This window comes from Gymnoscopelus microlampas, assembly GCF_963454915.1.
Source record: "Gymnoscopelus microlampas genome assembly, chromosome: 14".
NCBI lineage: Eukaryota > Metazoa > Chordata > Actinopteri > Myctophiformes > Myctophidae > Gymnoscopelus > Gymnoscopelus microlampas.
The window spans coordinates 3,995,381-4,010,415 of record NC_139951.1 but is presented as its reverse complement, the minus strand read 5'-3'; the positions used below and the strand labels follow the sequence as shown (position 1 = coordinate 4,010,415).

General features: G+C 42.9%; 1 protein-coding gene across 1 annotated transcript in view; it reads right to left on the bottom strand.

Annotated features, from left to right (window-relative positions):
- Positions 1 to 7,797: 7,797 nt before the first annotated feature.
- Positions 7,798 to 15,035, bottom strand: part of LOC311059613 (uncharacterized protein) — a gene marked incomplete at its 5' end in the record, with an annotated part of 7,985 nt that continues 747 nt past the window's right edge. Inside the window, 6 exons of the mRNA XM_084077617.1 lie at positions 7,798 to 7,979; positions 8,509 to 8,611; positions 8,742 to 8,891; positions 8,986 to 9,157; positions 11,888 to 12,166; positions 14,587 to 14,769. Coding sequence (XP_083933743.1) covers positions 7,895 to 7,979; positions 8,509 to 8,611; positions 8,742 to 8,891; positions 8,986 to 9,157; positions 11,888 to 12,166; positions 14,587 to 14,769 — 972 coding nt within the window. The 3' untranslated portion in view covers positions 7,798 to 7,894. The remainder of the gene's footprint in view (positions 7,980 to 8,508; positions 8,612 to 8,741; positions 8,892 to 8,985; positions 9,158 to 11,887; positions 12,167 to 14,586; positions 14,770 to 15,035) is intronic.

Sequence of the window (15,035 nt, the reverse complement as noted above, 5' to 3'; positions counted from 1 at the left end):
CATTAATGAGCTGCTGTTTATTGAGGACACGTCTTCTGGTAGGCGCCTGCTGGTGGATTCTGGCGCACAGCGGAGCATCCTGCCTGCATCTGCCGTGGACACCTTGGGGAACGGACATGGACCACCGCTAGATGCGGCTAATGGTACTTCCATCCGTACATTTGGTACCAGGTATGTGACCATGTGTTTCCATGGACATCAGTTTGGCTGGGACTTTATTATTGCCTCTGTATCGGTGCCTATACTGGGCGCGGATTTTTTGTGTGCTCACAGACTATTAGTGGACGTTGCGAACCGTCGGCTGATTGACTCTGTGTCTTTTGACACATACCCGTGCACACTGGGGGGGCCGGGGCCTCCTGCCCTTGCCAATATGCTCGACACGGGGGATATGTACCAGCGCCTCCTCGCAAGTTTCCCTGCTTTGACGGTCCCCGCTTTCTCTGCCTCAGTCGCCAAGTATGGAGTGGAACATTACATTACGACTGTGGAGGCGCCCGTTTACGCACGAGCGCGCCGCCTGGATGCTGCTAAGCTGACCATAGCCAGGGAGGAGTTCGCCACGATAGAGCGGCTCGGCATTGTGCGCCGATCTGACAGTCCTTGGGCCTCTCCTCTGCACATGGTCCCCAAGGCGGATGGGAAGTGGCGTCCATGTGGTGATTTCCGTCGCCCCAATAACATTACCGCGCATGACCGGTACCCAGTTCCACATATCCAAGATTTCTCTGTCCACCTGGCGGGGGCCACCATCTTTTCTCTCACCTCAGAATGGATTGGTGGGGTGGTAATGGGAGGAGATTGGGAGGTGATATGAGGAAGTGAATTACCTCTGTGTCATGATACATTTTGTTTGGAAGTAAAGATCAGAGACTCCATACTCCGTCTGTTCGTCTCATTCTCACTAACTTCCACAATATTACCTTAAAGACTGCGCTGGGTAAAACTGAATCTATTGTTTTTGGGTCCAGAATTAACCTCTGCAAGGCCAAAGTGGGTGACAATATTATCACAAGAAAAGAAGAAATGACCTACCTGAGAAAGGTAACTAGCTGGAGCACTCATGTAATTTTGACTATAATGCATCTCATAGTACTATAACTGTCAAGGCAGACAGTGAGTGAACCCAGATGCAGAACCCAGACCAAGGAGACGTAGATAAAGTAAACTGAAGAGTCTTTTATTCAAAAGTAACTTAAAGGCCAACTTGCAGGTTAAACCCTATTCTTCAATTATGTGTAGTTTACATCATTGGTATCTAATTTCATTATTTATTTTTTTCCATTTTACGCCGGAAATACCGCTCAGAAAGGATTAAAAGTGTCCACGCACGAAAAACATGTACGGAGCCTTTCAAAAAGCTTATCAGACGCTATCAGCGCCGTGACGTCACAGCAGGTTACTTTTCCCTACCTCTCATCCACTACACTGGAGTTTGACTTGCGCGGAAAGCCATTTCCTTGATCCAAAATGGACGCTTTACAGGACGATAATGGTTTTAATCGTCAGAGAGACTTTGATGGGCCAGCCCCATACAATTTCGAGCCTGTAAGACAGCCGAGAGCAGCAGCAGATGCAGATCCAGTCAGACCTCGATATCGCCAGGAGATGGAGGCATGGGGAAACAACAACATGTGGAGGATCGGCCAGACGTCATGGTAAACAAACGCCATTATCAACAGTATAGCCTAACGTTGCATTGTATCAATAACGTGCTGGAAAAAGTACTCACATGTATTAATTAGGTAAAAGTATCAATACTGCAATGCAGAAATACTCTGTTACAAGTCAAATGTACTTGAGTAAAAGTACAAAAGTACTGTCAAAATGTACTTGAAAGTACCAAAAGTAAAAGTACTCATGGTGCAGAATGTCCCATTTCACAAGAACAAAATGTTTTTGATAAATCGTTTGAAAATAGCAGATCTACAAGCTCACAAGTGCTTGTAGGGCTGACCTTTTCTTTTTTCTGTCTTTGAACTCAGGTGTCTGTGTGGAGAATGTCAACCCATGACCACTGGTATAGAGAGCGTGTGTTGCAGAGAGAGGCAGCCCTATTGGAAGCTTGTAGAGGATTTAGCACACAGACCTGAGAACATCCGGTGTCTAACACAGCATCCTGGATTTGAAGGTTGCTGTCTGAATCCTTTCGTGCTGCAGATAGCATATCTCGCCTTCCACCAGGAGCATGGAGCACTCACCCTCAGGACTTTTGAGTAAGTTGTACAATATTTTATGAAGTTTTATGACGCACCTGAAATGAACATGACCTGTATTTCATGCCTACTGCAGTGCTATGACACCTGAATTTCCCTTGCAGGATTAATAAAGCACAATCTATCTCTCTCTTCCAGCCAATACCGCTACACAGCATACAGACAGATGGTTCGCTGGGCTTATAGTAAACTTGGTCGCCACAGCAGGAGGGTCGTACCTGCCTGTGTAGTCCACGCCATCAGACAGACGTTTCCAGAGGCAGGTGGAAACTACAGAGGCTTCTCATGGCCAGACTTGAGCCAATAAAGTTATTGAACTGAATTGACAGCATTCATGTTTTTCTTCTTTAGATGCCAAAAACATTTGGTCACTATTGTCAAAGATATGATATACTATATGCCATCTGTGTTATCATTTATTACAGATTGACCATATGGATATAATACAATTGGACTTGCTATAGCATAACAAGTCATAAATAACCATGCAGGGTTTTGATTAAAAACACAATGATTTACTCATTTGCTTCTTACACAGTAAACGGTCATGTGTAGTATAGTCAACATTCAATCTTTTCTTCTACTTACAGACCAGGTTGTCAAAATGTAAATACATGTCATTGACAGATATCAAGAAGTAGCATTTATGTCAAAGTGCTTACCTAAAGAGCAGTTGCTTTCACAACACAATATCATCTGTTAATGTTATCAACATGGGAAGCCAAACGCAAGATATAGACTGAGTTGAAGAAAACATTTATCACAGACACACATTTGAAATATGTATTTATGTCCACATAAACATAAGTACAAGATGAGCAAAGGACATAAACACTCTGCCAATGCAGTCAGATAATGGGGAAACAGCCAGTTACAAAGTGCATGCACATGTAAGGCAGAGCATTGTTACATACAAAACAGAAGATGGCATACTTGTCGAACACAGCGGACAACAACAACGCCTCCTCCAAATTAAGCGGCTTCCTATAATAGCTGAGGGTGAGTGCTCCTGGCAGAAGGCGAGATGCTATCTGCAGCACGAAAGGATTCAGACAGGAACCTTCAAATCCAGGGTGTTGTTAGACAACGGATGGTCTCAGGTCTGGGTGCTAAATCAGATACTGGGGAAACAGCCAGTTCCAAAGTAAATCCTCTACTAGCTTCCAATATGGCTGTCTCTCTGCAACACACGCTCTCTATACCAGTGGTCATAGGTTGACATTCTCCACACAGACACCTGAGTTCAAAGACAGAAAACACCCTAATTGTTTAGCCCTCCTTTTGGAGAGGCCGGCCATTTGCAGGCCCCTCACAACCAACTTGTGCATGCGTCCTAGACTACCGAAGATAAAAAACAAAAGTTTACATCTGTAGCCTAGCTGAGAGATGGTCTGCTCTAGCCGATGATATTTTATCACTTTGGTTAGGAAGGCTTACTCTAAGCTGTAATCAAAAGTACAGCCGACCTCGAGACTGAACACCTCCCTATGGTTTTCATTAACAACAATGACATCAGGGGTGTTAGCTGAAATGTTAGAGAACACAGAATCATCGTTACGCAGGTTAAACATGCTCGGCTTCACAGTAGAATGCTTATACAGCATGATGGAGGACCTGAAAATAGAAGTGATATCTTTAGATATCAAATCCACTATTCTGTCATGCCTACTTATGTAGAGTCTCCTGTATACATGGCACCCATTTAAGATGTGGGACATGGTTTCAGCTATTTGTTCATGACCATGATGTATACAGTGAGGAGCATGGTTGCCTGGAAACCAGATGGAGAGGTTAAGTTTAGAAGGTAAAACCTGCAACCTCGCTTTCAGAGTAAAGACAACAATGCATTCCTCTAAAGCAACATGGTTTAGGCTTTTCCTGGAAATCTTTACTTCAAGTCACAAATAGTTTAACAATATTCAATAAAATAAGTACATCAACAGAGTACTAATGAAAACATGACAACAGTAGGGAAAAAATCCCCAAAAGCTATTTGGCTTGTACCGCCATTACTTTAGTGTAATGCCTCAATTATACCAATATACAGAAAAAACACCCTGCTCATCATCACTTCAATTCCAATTGCAAGAAAGATATCACACAACAGTCATAGAAAATGTGTAAAAAGTAGTTATTCCCATTTAGACAGCAAGATACAAGGGTCTTTTGCCCAAGGGATAAGAGCAACTTTATATTATTAGGAAGAAATTACCCTAGTTTAAAATTATATTGGCTCCTAGATGTTAGACTGGTCCAGATTGACTTTGGAGTGGAGGGGCCCAGCCTCTTCCTCCTGCCCTGAGGAAGTGATGATCACCATAGATGCTCAACTTCTCAGCGGGTACATATTGATCTACAGCAGTTGCCACAGTAGCACAGCAGATCCAGATCAGCACCAGTACAGACAGAATCAGAGTTGTGGTTAGAATCCAACCTGGGAGCCAGGGGTTCCTTGAGAGACAGCTGAAGATGTTGTAGTCGTCGTAGTTGATGGTGCGGTCTGCAAACATATCTCTCTCCCTCTCCTGGATGAAGCTGCGCTGGTAGTCTTTGTAAATTGGGCTGCTCAAACCGGGCAATGTCTCCTGTGGCTGTTCTTTGGCTTCTTTCTCTGGCTCAAACTGGGGAACAGACAGCAGAGCTAGCGATCCTGGTGGCCAGAAGAAAAGCGGGACTGTTGTGTCAGGTACTGGGTCACAGCTTCAGCCTTGTCGACCTGTTGGAAGGTTCTTGCAATGGGGGCAGGAGCAGCAGCAGCCAAACCTTCACTGACGGCTCTCAGGGCTGATGGACTTCTGGCATATTGGTCCTTCAAAGAGCCCATCAAATCAAATGCATAGTCTGAAGAGAAGAGAGCATTATATTGAAACACACTCATTATAAAAGTATAGCAGTATTTCCAAATATGCAAATTGTTGATAATTCCAAATAGTTATTGAACACACACCGTAAGATGGTTGGTCTTTGATGGGATGTACAACATGTTGCCCTTTACGGAACCTCGGGTAGGACACTGCGTAGCGTGGTTCTCCAGCACTAGTAGTGGCCACTGTTCTGTTCCCATTGAGGTTGTAATGCATAGCTGCTAAAAGGAGCCTATGGAAAGGACAAACATTTTATGAGAAATCATTTTATGAGAATTAATGTCAGAGATGAGGATGAAAACTGAAACGCTCACACACTGTGGGCTCCAGTTGTAAGAACTGTGCTGCTGTGATGTTTCGAGAGCCCGAAACATCACAGCAGCACTCAGGTGTAATAAAAGAAATCATACAACTGGAGCCTGCAGTGTGCAAGCGTTCTCGTTCAGTTTTCATGTTATATTGTTTTGCTTAGCACCTGCCTAAGTTTGGTTGTGGATTGCGCATGTCTCTCCTCCATTTAGAGATGAGGATGAAGGCACAGTTACCAAGGGTGCAAGTGCACACCAGTCCTTGCAAAGTGCCAGCCAACGAAATAAACACTGTGGGATAAGAGTCGCCACACCCTCGTAGCTGCCGATTGCAAAAACGTATTGTGTACACAGGAGTGTGCGGTGAGTCTTTATTCTACTGTAATGAGGATAAGATCTTTTCATTCAAAATACATTTACTTAATCATTCTGAAATGTCAATGTATTGAAATTTCTAATTTTACATTTTTACTGCCAAAACCAAATTATCTTACGACACTGATCCTCAATAGTCTGACTGTACCTGCTATGCATTCCAAGGAAGGAGAACCCTGTGTGCTTTGGGGCAAAGCGGATCATCAGGGAGTGGAACGCCTCGAGAAAGTAGGTTTGGTTCTGGGGAGATAGCTGCCGGACATCTTTGATGAACAGTTTTTGACTCACAAGAGCCTCCAGTTGAACAGCTGCTGATGAACCTGCACACATACAACATCAGCATCAACTGATTTTTCAATCTCTCTCTGATCATATGCTTTTTTGTGAATATTTGTGAAAGGTTATTCACATGGATATTCATTCAGACCATCAACACACTAACAGATCATGAAAAAGTGAACGTGTGCACATTCCTGAGCGATAGATACCTGGTTCAAGCCACTCCTTGTTTCTGCCCTCTCCTTCCAATGGCTCATGCTGACAGGCAGGGAATGCAGGAGTGTCATGCTCATGTATGTCTTGAGCATGATTGACCAGGCTTCTCCATTTTGCCTCCATCATGTCTGCATTGCCACTGGGAGTAGAACCGGCGGTCCAGTAGAGGTGGTTCACAAAAGACTGCTTCCAGAGCTTTATAACCTCACAGTCACGTTCTCTTGAAAGGGCATCCAGCTTCTTGCCTACGACTGTTAATGCACGCACACGCACACACGCACACACGCACACACACACACACACACACACACACACACACACACACACACACACACACACACACACACACAAACACACACTTTAAAATCGCACTGACAAAATTGAACTACTGTGATTGGTCTTGCCTTCCATGTAGCCATGCATTTTCAAGGACAAATACTTACATTTGGCAATATGCCAGATGTCAAAGAAGTGTTGTGTTCCTTCAGCGCACAGCACATCTCTCACCCATTTTGCTACCTGCAGAATTGGTTGAATTGTACAGATATATGGCAGAATTTATGAGTTAACCCTTCAAGTAAACTTGAAATGTATTCACATTCAAATATTTCTATTTCTAAAGTGAAAAAAATACAAAAAGTAATTTAACTATCACCACAGAGCCCCTCTCAGTTTCTTGACTACCACAAGTTGCCACATGAGACCCATTGTAACCAAATTGCCATCTTATAAACACAGGAGACTTTATTCAACAGCTTTCAGAGGTAAATATCCCCAATTCCACTGCCAACATTTATTTGGTTACCCTTGTCGTGGCCTCCCTTAGTTTACACCAATATCCCCCATGATTTTTTCTGCCAATTCAACTATCACCATAGAAAGTGTGTATGTGTGTGTGTGTGTGTGTGTGTGTGTGTGTGTGTGTGTGTGTGTGTGTGTGTGTGTGTGTGTGTGTGTGTGTCACTTGTACCTGGCGGTTTCTGTCGGTGACAAGGACTGCAACTTTCAAGTCCTGCTCCTTCAGTAACTTGATGCTGCGTTGCAGGCCCTCTATCTCACACCAGTTGCTGTTAGCAACTTCTGAACTCTGGATCACAATAGACAAACAAAAAACAAACCTAAACAAATGGGAATCACAAACACAAACAAAGTAGAATGTAGCCGCATAGATATGGCAGAAGGTACATGAGGCATGAGTAACAGACCTGTACAAGCTGAAGGTCAATGACTTTATTCAGCCGGTCCTCAATAAGGGAGTATGTCCCGTATTTGGCACAGTGCCCTGGACTGTCCGATCTGTAAAAAGCACAAGGCAAGAGCAAAATTATGGATAGATGCAAAATTGATAGATTATGGATAGATACAAATTATTAATGTTGTACTTATGTGTATATTCTAATGATGCATATAACAATGAGCAACCTGCAGTCTCCAGACAGAATCAATCCCCCTTCCATCTCCTTCAGCTCACTGAGGATATTGGCTTGCTGGCTCTGCCAGGCCTGGATGACGGTGGGAATGGTGTAGTAGCGCTGATGGCGGAAGTAGGTGTTCACGCTGGTGCACTGTAGGCCAAATAGCTGGAGCATCCTGAATGTCTGCTGGGGCATACACCCTGAAAAGTGTACAGCTCCACTCAGCTGCAGGTTGCACTCAGGCATGTTTCTATGCAGCATTGACTGGTTTCGCCAAACCCTCTTGAATCCACATGCTGAACAAACCTATGAAATATATTCAAATGATCAGTGGTGTACTGTCTGTGTGTACTTTCTTATGGCTGAGGAATAAAGTGAGAACGTTTTTGAAGAAGAAAAAAACATTCAGCATAAGACACTGGTTTTATGCTGAAATCAGATTGAAAGCACTAGCATAATGCAAAGTGATAACCCACTTCAAACTGCACTAAGATCAGACAAAACACATGAAGTCCACTATGCAAAGTGAATGCATGACATTGACGCATTCCAAGATGGGTACACGCCACCAGAGCTTTCTACAGGTGCAGGATAAAATCTTACCTGTTGGATTTTCACAAATGTCCCCTCCTGTCTCAGTATGCTGGCTTGCGTGGCCTCACAGCAGCTCGGGCAAGTGGCAAACAGCTCCATGAGTTGGCTGTGACACACTATATACTTATCGATATCGATATCACTGAGAAAAAATAAAGGAAAAAAAACAAAAGTTTGATTAAGACTGAACAGTCAGTATTGTGACATGAACAGATTAGTGTAACTGTGTAGTGTGTCTTACCAAGGGGCAGAGGATGCTTCAAGGTGTGGCGAGTCATCAGAGTTCTCAGAGAAGAGCTCGTCTTCAGCCTCTGGAACCCAATTGTCATCACCTTTCTTTGGTGCTGAAATGATTAGTCGGAACATCGATTAGTTCATCAACATAATTAACACATTCTGATTTTAAAAGCAATTAATATCATTCAATCGGTAGGGGAAAAAATAACGATTATAATTGGTTGCACGGCCCCTCACCTGACTGCTTGCTATCACTCTGCGAGATGGTGCATTGGCTTTGCATCGGACTGGCCTCAAAGCTTGAAATGTCTGTCTGTGTTTCCACAGACACCATTTGGGGGACTGCCTGTGTCCCTAAGGACAACATCTGGGGGATAACCTGGATGCCTGTAAAACAACAACAATTGATATAATTTAAGGGTAACCGTTCTCTATAAAAAGGCTGTGTTGGCTAAAACGTGCAAAGCAAATTAAAACCTACCCAAAGAACGGTGTGGTGGTCTCCGGTAGCTATACTGAGTTGCCTTGTGCGCTGATTCCCTGTGTGGCTCAGAGGGTGGAAGAGAGGGTTCAGATGATGGACCAGCTTCCTCCTCCTCCATCATCATAGGCTCCTCTGTCACGTCAGGAGTCGCAGAGTGGCTTTGAAGCGTCTGTTGTTAAAAAAAAAGGAGAATTCAGTGTTTGCAGTGTGTCACTAGTGGTTCTCATAGTGGGTTCCAGGAGGTACCCATTAAAATGAGAAAAAGTTTTATTTCACCATTATTATTAATTACACTTCCAACACCTAGACCGCAGGCAGGGCACGGACTAGCTCAGTAGTTCTCAACCTTTTCAAATATTGGAAATAATTGTATATCTTCAACCCCTACACTACAGTAACAGAACTAAGGGATGCTCATATGCAATCTACTTGATCTGATCATAACCTTGCTTTCAATGAATCAATCTCAGTCTGGCCTATGCTCTTACACAGTGGTAAAAAAAACATTTGCTGCCTGCTCCAAAGAAACACCATGAAAAACACTTATTACAGACTTTCCATACTTGTGTAGGAACCCTGATTGTACATGACAAGATAGTCTACAGTACAAAATATTTTCAAATGGGGTCTGCAGCCTAACATGTCATTGACATTACAATGAGAGCCACTGACTTAGGAAACAGCTTGCATTAGACAATGACATTCTTGTACCTCAAGCATTTGCATGTGGATAACAATTTGTAACATTTTAATTTGCACATGAAATAGATCACATACTACACATGATACTAAATGTACATAGGATATCAGACATTGAATAGCAGTGGTGTAAAGTAACTCAGTACATTTACTAAAGTACTGTACAAATAAAAATGTATGTAACAATGAGGTTTTTTTTACTTTACTGAAGTATTTCCAATTTTCAGTACTTTTACTTCTACTCCACTACACCTCAGAGGCAAATATTGTACTTTTACTCCACTAGAATTATTTGAAAACTTTAGTTACTAGTTACTTCATAGATTTAGATTATCATTATTACAAAACATACGCCACTTCACCCCTTTTTAAACTTTGATTATTTGAAAATAGCCGATCTACAAGCTCACAACTTGTGACCTTGTACTGAACTGTACTTCCCTGTGCTTGTTTTTGCAAACTGTAATAAAGTATTCAATCTATCAAAGGTTGATTGATTAATCTGCCATTTTATATCTATCTATCTATCTATCTATCTATCTATCTATCTATCTATCTATCTATCTATCTATCTATATATATATATATATATATATATATATTTTTTTTTTTAGAAATATGATAACGTCTGAAATGGGACATTCTGCATAATGTGTACTCTTACTTTTAGTACTTGTATAGTATAGTAAGTATATTTTGACGCCAATACTTTTGTTTTGATTTACTTGAGTAAAATCAAGTAAATTTGAATTACCGGACTTATACTTGTAACAGTATTTCTACATTGCAGTATTGATACTTTTACTTAGGTACAAAACTTCAGTACTTTTCCCACCACTGTTGAATAGCATTATAACTGCTCAGTTTCGCCTAGCTGAGGGCTCATATCACCAACATTTATACTTATAGTGTTCAGGGAAATGCTGGTAGCTTCTATCCTCCCCCTCCCTAGCCCTGAAACATGACTGTCATACCATGACAGTCATGGTGCCGAGTCCCCCCGGTTTATAGCGGTGTTCAATGTTTTTACATTGCCAACTCTCACATACATAAACGTTCAGATTTCAAATATAAAGTGCTTACCCCCGAGCCACGGATGTTACAAGGCGATCCGGACCGCGATAAGTACCCGTATCTCCCGTATTGTTCAATAAAAAGCATTTTAATCCCATCGCCGGCCATTTTTTTTATTTTTTTTTTGTAATGTATCAGAGTGTAATACACCTCCCAACCATTAGTGTCGCATGGTTGAAAGTATCGGAGACAATTTGGAGAAAATGGCCGGCGATCGGATTAAAATGCTTTTTATTGAACAATACGGGAGATACGGATACTTATCGCGGTCCGGGTCGCCTTGTAACATCCGTGGCTCCGGGGTAAGCACTTTATATTTGAAATCTGAGCGTGTATGTACATGTGAGAGAAAAATCGAACACCGCTACAAAGCAGGGGGACTCGGAACCATGACGCTTGTATACAAGGCTACCCCCTCCCCTTCTGTTTTGGCATCGCTACAGACTGCTTACCAGTGGTGTAAAGTAACTAAGTACATTTACTCAAGTACTGTACGCGTTGTGAGCTTGTAGATCGGCTATTTTCAAACATGTGCGTACTTTTACTCGCGGTGTACGGTTGGGCTCTCCCGTGTTGCCATCTCCCGTGTTGCCTGTCATGTGCGTGAAACAAGCGGTGGTGTTACCACATCAGAGCAAAACAACTAACCATCATCGGGTCCAAAACACGAGCAGGACGGGGACACACACATCACGGGGGTCCTGGGACCACCAGGGGGTCCGGGCACCACCAGGGGGTCCCGGGAACCCCGCGAAAACATTACAAACAACGTCATAAACAACAGTTCTGCGTGCGCCCCATGAGGTCTGTGTTGCCAAGTTTGGCGAGAGAAAAAAAGCAACCAGGTTTATGAAAACAAGCCCAAAATGAGCCCTTAGCCCGGCCCCCCCGGTGGTCCCCCGACCCCACTTCGGCAGTGGCACGTAGGTGTCTAACTCTAGAGGTTCATTTTGATACCAATACTTTTGTACTTGTACTCAAGTACATTTTTAATTCCGGACTTTTATTTGTAACAAGAATACTTTTTTTTTTACATTTGAGTACTTTTTCCACCGCTGCTACTTTTGATAGTCCTGCAAATCCTAACACATGTTAGCGTCAAAAAGATAGTTAGATCCACACTTACCCGAGACAAACCAAGTTTGTTTACTGCAGCAGCGGATCTTGCACCCACAGAAGCTTGTCCAGGCGACTGTATAGAAGGTACAGCACCTTCCGTAAGTCTCACCCGGTCCAAAGTCCGGAATCCCAGTCTATGAGAGATGAGATCCCCTTGAATGTAATCCTCCTCTTTGAAATGGGCCCCAAAGATGACAGAGTGTCGGTCTTTCACCGGCGACGCAGTAAAATCGGCCCTCTTCACCTGCACGAACCTCACCCATGATCTAAAGGCTGGCGTGTCTTTCTTTGGAAAAGCGTGCACTTTATGTCCAGAAAGGGTGGAATTGGTACACCCACCACACGCACAAATATTGACCATTCTTGTTGCAACTAAAGTCAGGCTACAGAAGAAAAATAGCAGATCTACAAGCTCACAACGTGTTGTCTCGGTGAGTAGTCAAAAAGTGCAAACGGGATGTAGAAGTAACAAGAGGGCCCTTTGCTTCCGCCACTACCTGCGTGTTTATCTCAGCGCCCCCTGCTGCCCTGATACCGGCTGTGACGTCATCATTACGCTGACACACGCACGCTATGAAACGCGGACCAAAACATGCGCGTGCATGAGGGTTGTGGTTGGGCGGACAAAATGTTCGATAAAAACGCTAAAACTGGGTCAATTTCGCTATTTTTTTTTCCTCTTCCTAAAAGTCACCTTTGCCCTAGTCAACATTGTGCATTGAACAAAAATACAACCTGCATGTGACCGGTGGCATGACAGTTGGTCGCATTGCAGCCATAGCACACCGTGTCCTGAGAACTTCTGCAAACCCTAATTGTCACGGTCCGCTCCTCGGGCCTTGTACTCTGACTTTATTATGTAGACCTTCCTGCCCTTATAAGGTCTTGGACTAGAGTCTTGTTATTATGTTACTCTGTTGTTTTTGCCATGCTGTTCTGTACCTTATTTTGTAGTCTTGTTTCCTGTTGTGCTTAGTTACTGTTACCTGTCTTGTCTCGCCTCCCTGTTGATTAGTCATGTTCTCCTCCTGTGTCTTCTTAGTCCCTCAGCCTATCCCAGTGTTGATTGTCTGTTGAGTTCACCTGTGTCTTATTATTTCCCTGTCTATTTAATGCCTGTGTTTGCGCCATGTCCTTGCTTGTTCATTATCTCATGTTGCGTGTAGTTAGATCTTGAGTTCAGTTCCTTGTTTGTTTTCCTGTCTTTAGTTAATAAATACTTTAAACCGTTCACTTCAGCCTCCGTCTCTCTCCTGCACTTGGGTCCTACATTCCGTCCTGACTCGAACCGTGACACTAATAAGACGTGTCAGTGAAATCTGCTGGGGAGAAAGCATGAAAAAGTTGCCATTGACAAAATGGCCTCCAAAACACACATCACTGATAAAGTCAACAAACCACATGTGAACCTGGTCATCAGCAAGGCTGGTTTCTGTTAACCTTAACTGAACCTTAACTCCATAAAAGTAAATCTAGATAAGGATAAGGTACCTGGTTCAGTGGTTCCATAGTGTGAGGAGTTAAGCCCTTGAAATAATCGCTACACAGGTGATTACAATTGTATGAATCGAAATGGTTTTATTACCCTTTAATCTAAGTTACAATTATGTATGAGCCTATTAACCAACCAGAATGAATTGTCATATACAAAAATAATACTCTACCAGCAGTTACAGTTCAATTCAGAGCTCTGAAGATACACTCCTCTCGAGCTAGTCGAGAAGTTTGTAATGCCCTAATATTATTTTCCAAGCGTTTATATGACTGGCATATAGATACTAAAACATTAATAAAAATCATCAACAGGAGTCGCTGTTGGTCCAACGTAGGGGATCGAGCAGGCGGCTCCCATCCCTTCTCGTGACCCATCGTTGGGGTGGGCAAGGACCCCCTCCCTGCTGTCTCACGGTCTCTCACGGCTGTCATGGGAGACGACCTTGGCTCCCTTCAGGGCTCCTGTGGACTGTATCTATCCTCCCTAAAACTCCTGCCTCGATAAGAGTTCTATGCAACTGTTATCTGGGTTTGGCTGAAGCACTGAGAATATATTTTAATTGTCTGTTTGCTTTAAACTGGCCTACTGACCTGTGATGTGCTAGCAGACATCCATTTTCACTCTAGCATTACAATATTAATATAAGATAGTTAAGACCACAAAACATTACTAACTTTATGAAATAATTTGAAGCACTATGACCATTAAAGTAATTTTGCCTGCAGTCAGTAAATCACTCTGCTCGAGGGGAGGGAGAGAGAGAGAGAGAGAGAGAGAGAGAGAGAGAGAGAGAGAGAGAGAGAGAGAGAGAGAGAGACTCTAATGTGATGACCTCATCTCCTGACACTAGAGTCTTGTCTGCTCAAATGAACAGGATAGCTGAGCTCAAAACAGTGTAAATATATATATATAATTTTGACAGCCCTATAGAATTTCCTTTCATTTCCTGAATATGAAATCTGTCCGCTTATATAGCTGCTATTTCTTGAATTGCCAAAGAAATCTTAACATGACCCAGAGGAGTTCCTGGTCCTAATGGCTTAAAAGATCCATCATGTAACACAAAATGCTTTCATTGATTTGAAAGTCATTTCAGTGCTTCCACAAAGCATTCAAGCCATCATGTAATTACGAATAAAATATGTTGGTTTCAGTAATAATGACATATTTGCTATCATTTTTGCAAACTGATAGAAAATGAAACCACATACCTGTGCATCTTTCAGCTCCTGAAGTTTGGGAGAAATATGTTGTGACCAAAATGTTTGCATCACACTGACAGCAGTACTGATGAACTCCTCATCTCTTGGGACCCTGAATATCACGCAGTCCTGAGGAGTCCATGTTATGAAGTCAGCATATGCCCGCTGGGTGACGAACATCTGCATCTGGGCCTGACAAATAAATACAAATTGTACATGCAATAAGTATGTTTCAGTAAATAACAGGGCTTCCTTTCAGTTTGGCCTCGACACTTTGACCTGTACTGCATGGTTAGTGTGGTATATTTGGTACATATACAATTACATGCAATGCAAGCCTCTTGAAACTTACATGTACAACTGTATGTGCAGGGGATGGGGGGGACTAAAACACTTGCCTGTGTGTTTGCTCTTCAAAGTGGAGAGACTGTCCAGGGGTCCACCTTTCTGCACAGGCC